This window comes from Eimeria tenella, genomic scaffold (assembly GCF_000499545.2).
Source record: "Eimeria tenella Houghton genomic scaffold, Eth_scaff2223, whole genome shotgun sequence".
Taxonomy (NCBI): Eukaryota; Apicomplexa; class Conoidasida; order Eucoccidiorida; family Eimeriidae; genus Eimeria; species Eimeria tenella.
The window spans coordinates 753-986 of NW_013542080.1; the positions used below are offsets into that span (position 1 = coordinate 753).

The window sequence follows — 234 nt, forward strand, 5'->3', positions numbered from 1 at the left end:
TTTGCTTCCAGCGCGTGGATTTGTTCATTAATTTATTTAAAATACTTTTTACTTTAATTAATTAATTTATTTATTTTAATTAATTAATTAGTTAATTAATTATATTTATTTTATTTATTTCGCAGACACAAGACAGAAAAAGAATGAAAATTAAAGGCGGAGTCCTCAGAGGCAAAATCAAAGAAGACGCAAGTGCCCAGAACTCGCGGACGCCTTCAGAGTACCTTCAAGACG

The 234-nt window shown here is 30.3% G+C and overlaps 1 protein-coding gene across 1 annotated transcript in view; it reads left to right on the forward strand.

The window, feature by feature from the left end:
* ETH_00041320 (uncharacterized protein) overlaps window positions 1-234 on the forward strand; it is a gene marked incomplete at both ends in the record, with an annotated part of 1,425 nt that overhangs the window by 345 nt on the left and 846 nt on the right. Inside the window, 2 exons of the mRNA XM_013374716.1 lie at window positions 1-14; window positions 201-232. Of these exons, the coding sequence (XP_013230170.1) occupies window positions 1-14; window positions 201-232 (46 nt within the window). The remainder of the gene's footprint in view (window positions 15-200; window positions 233-234) is intronic.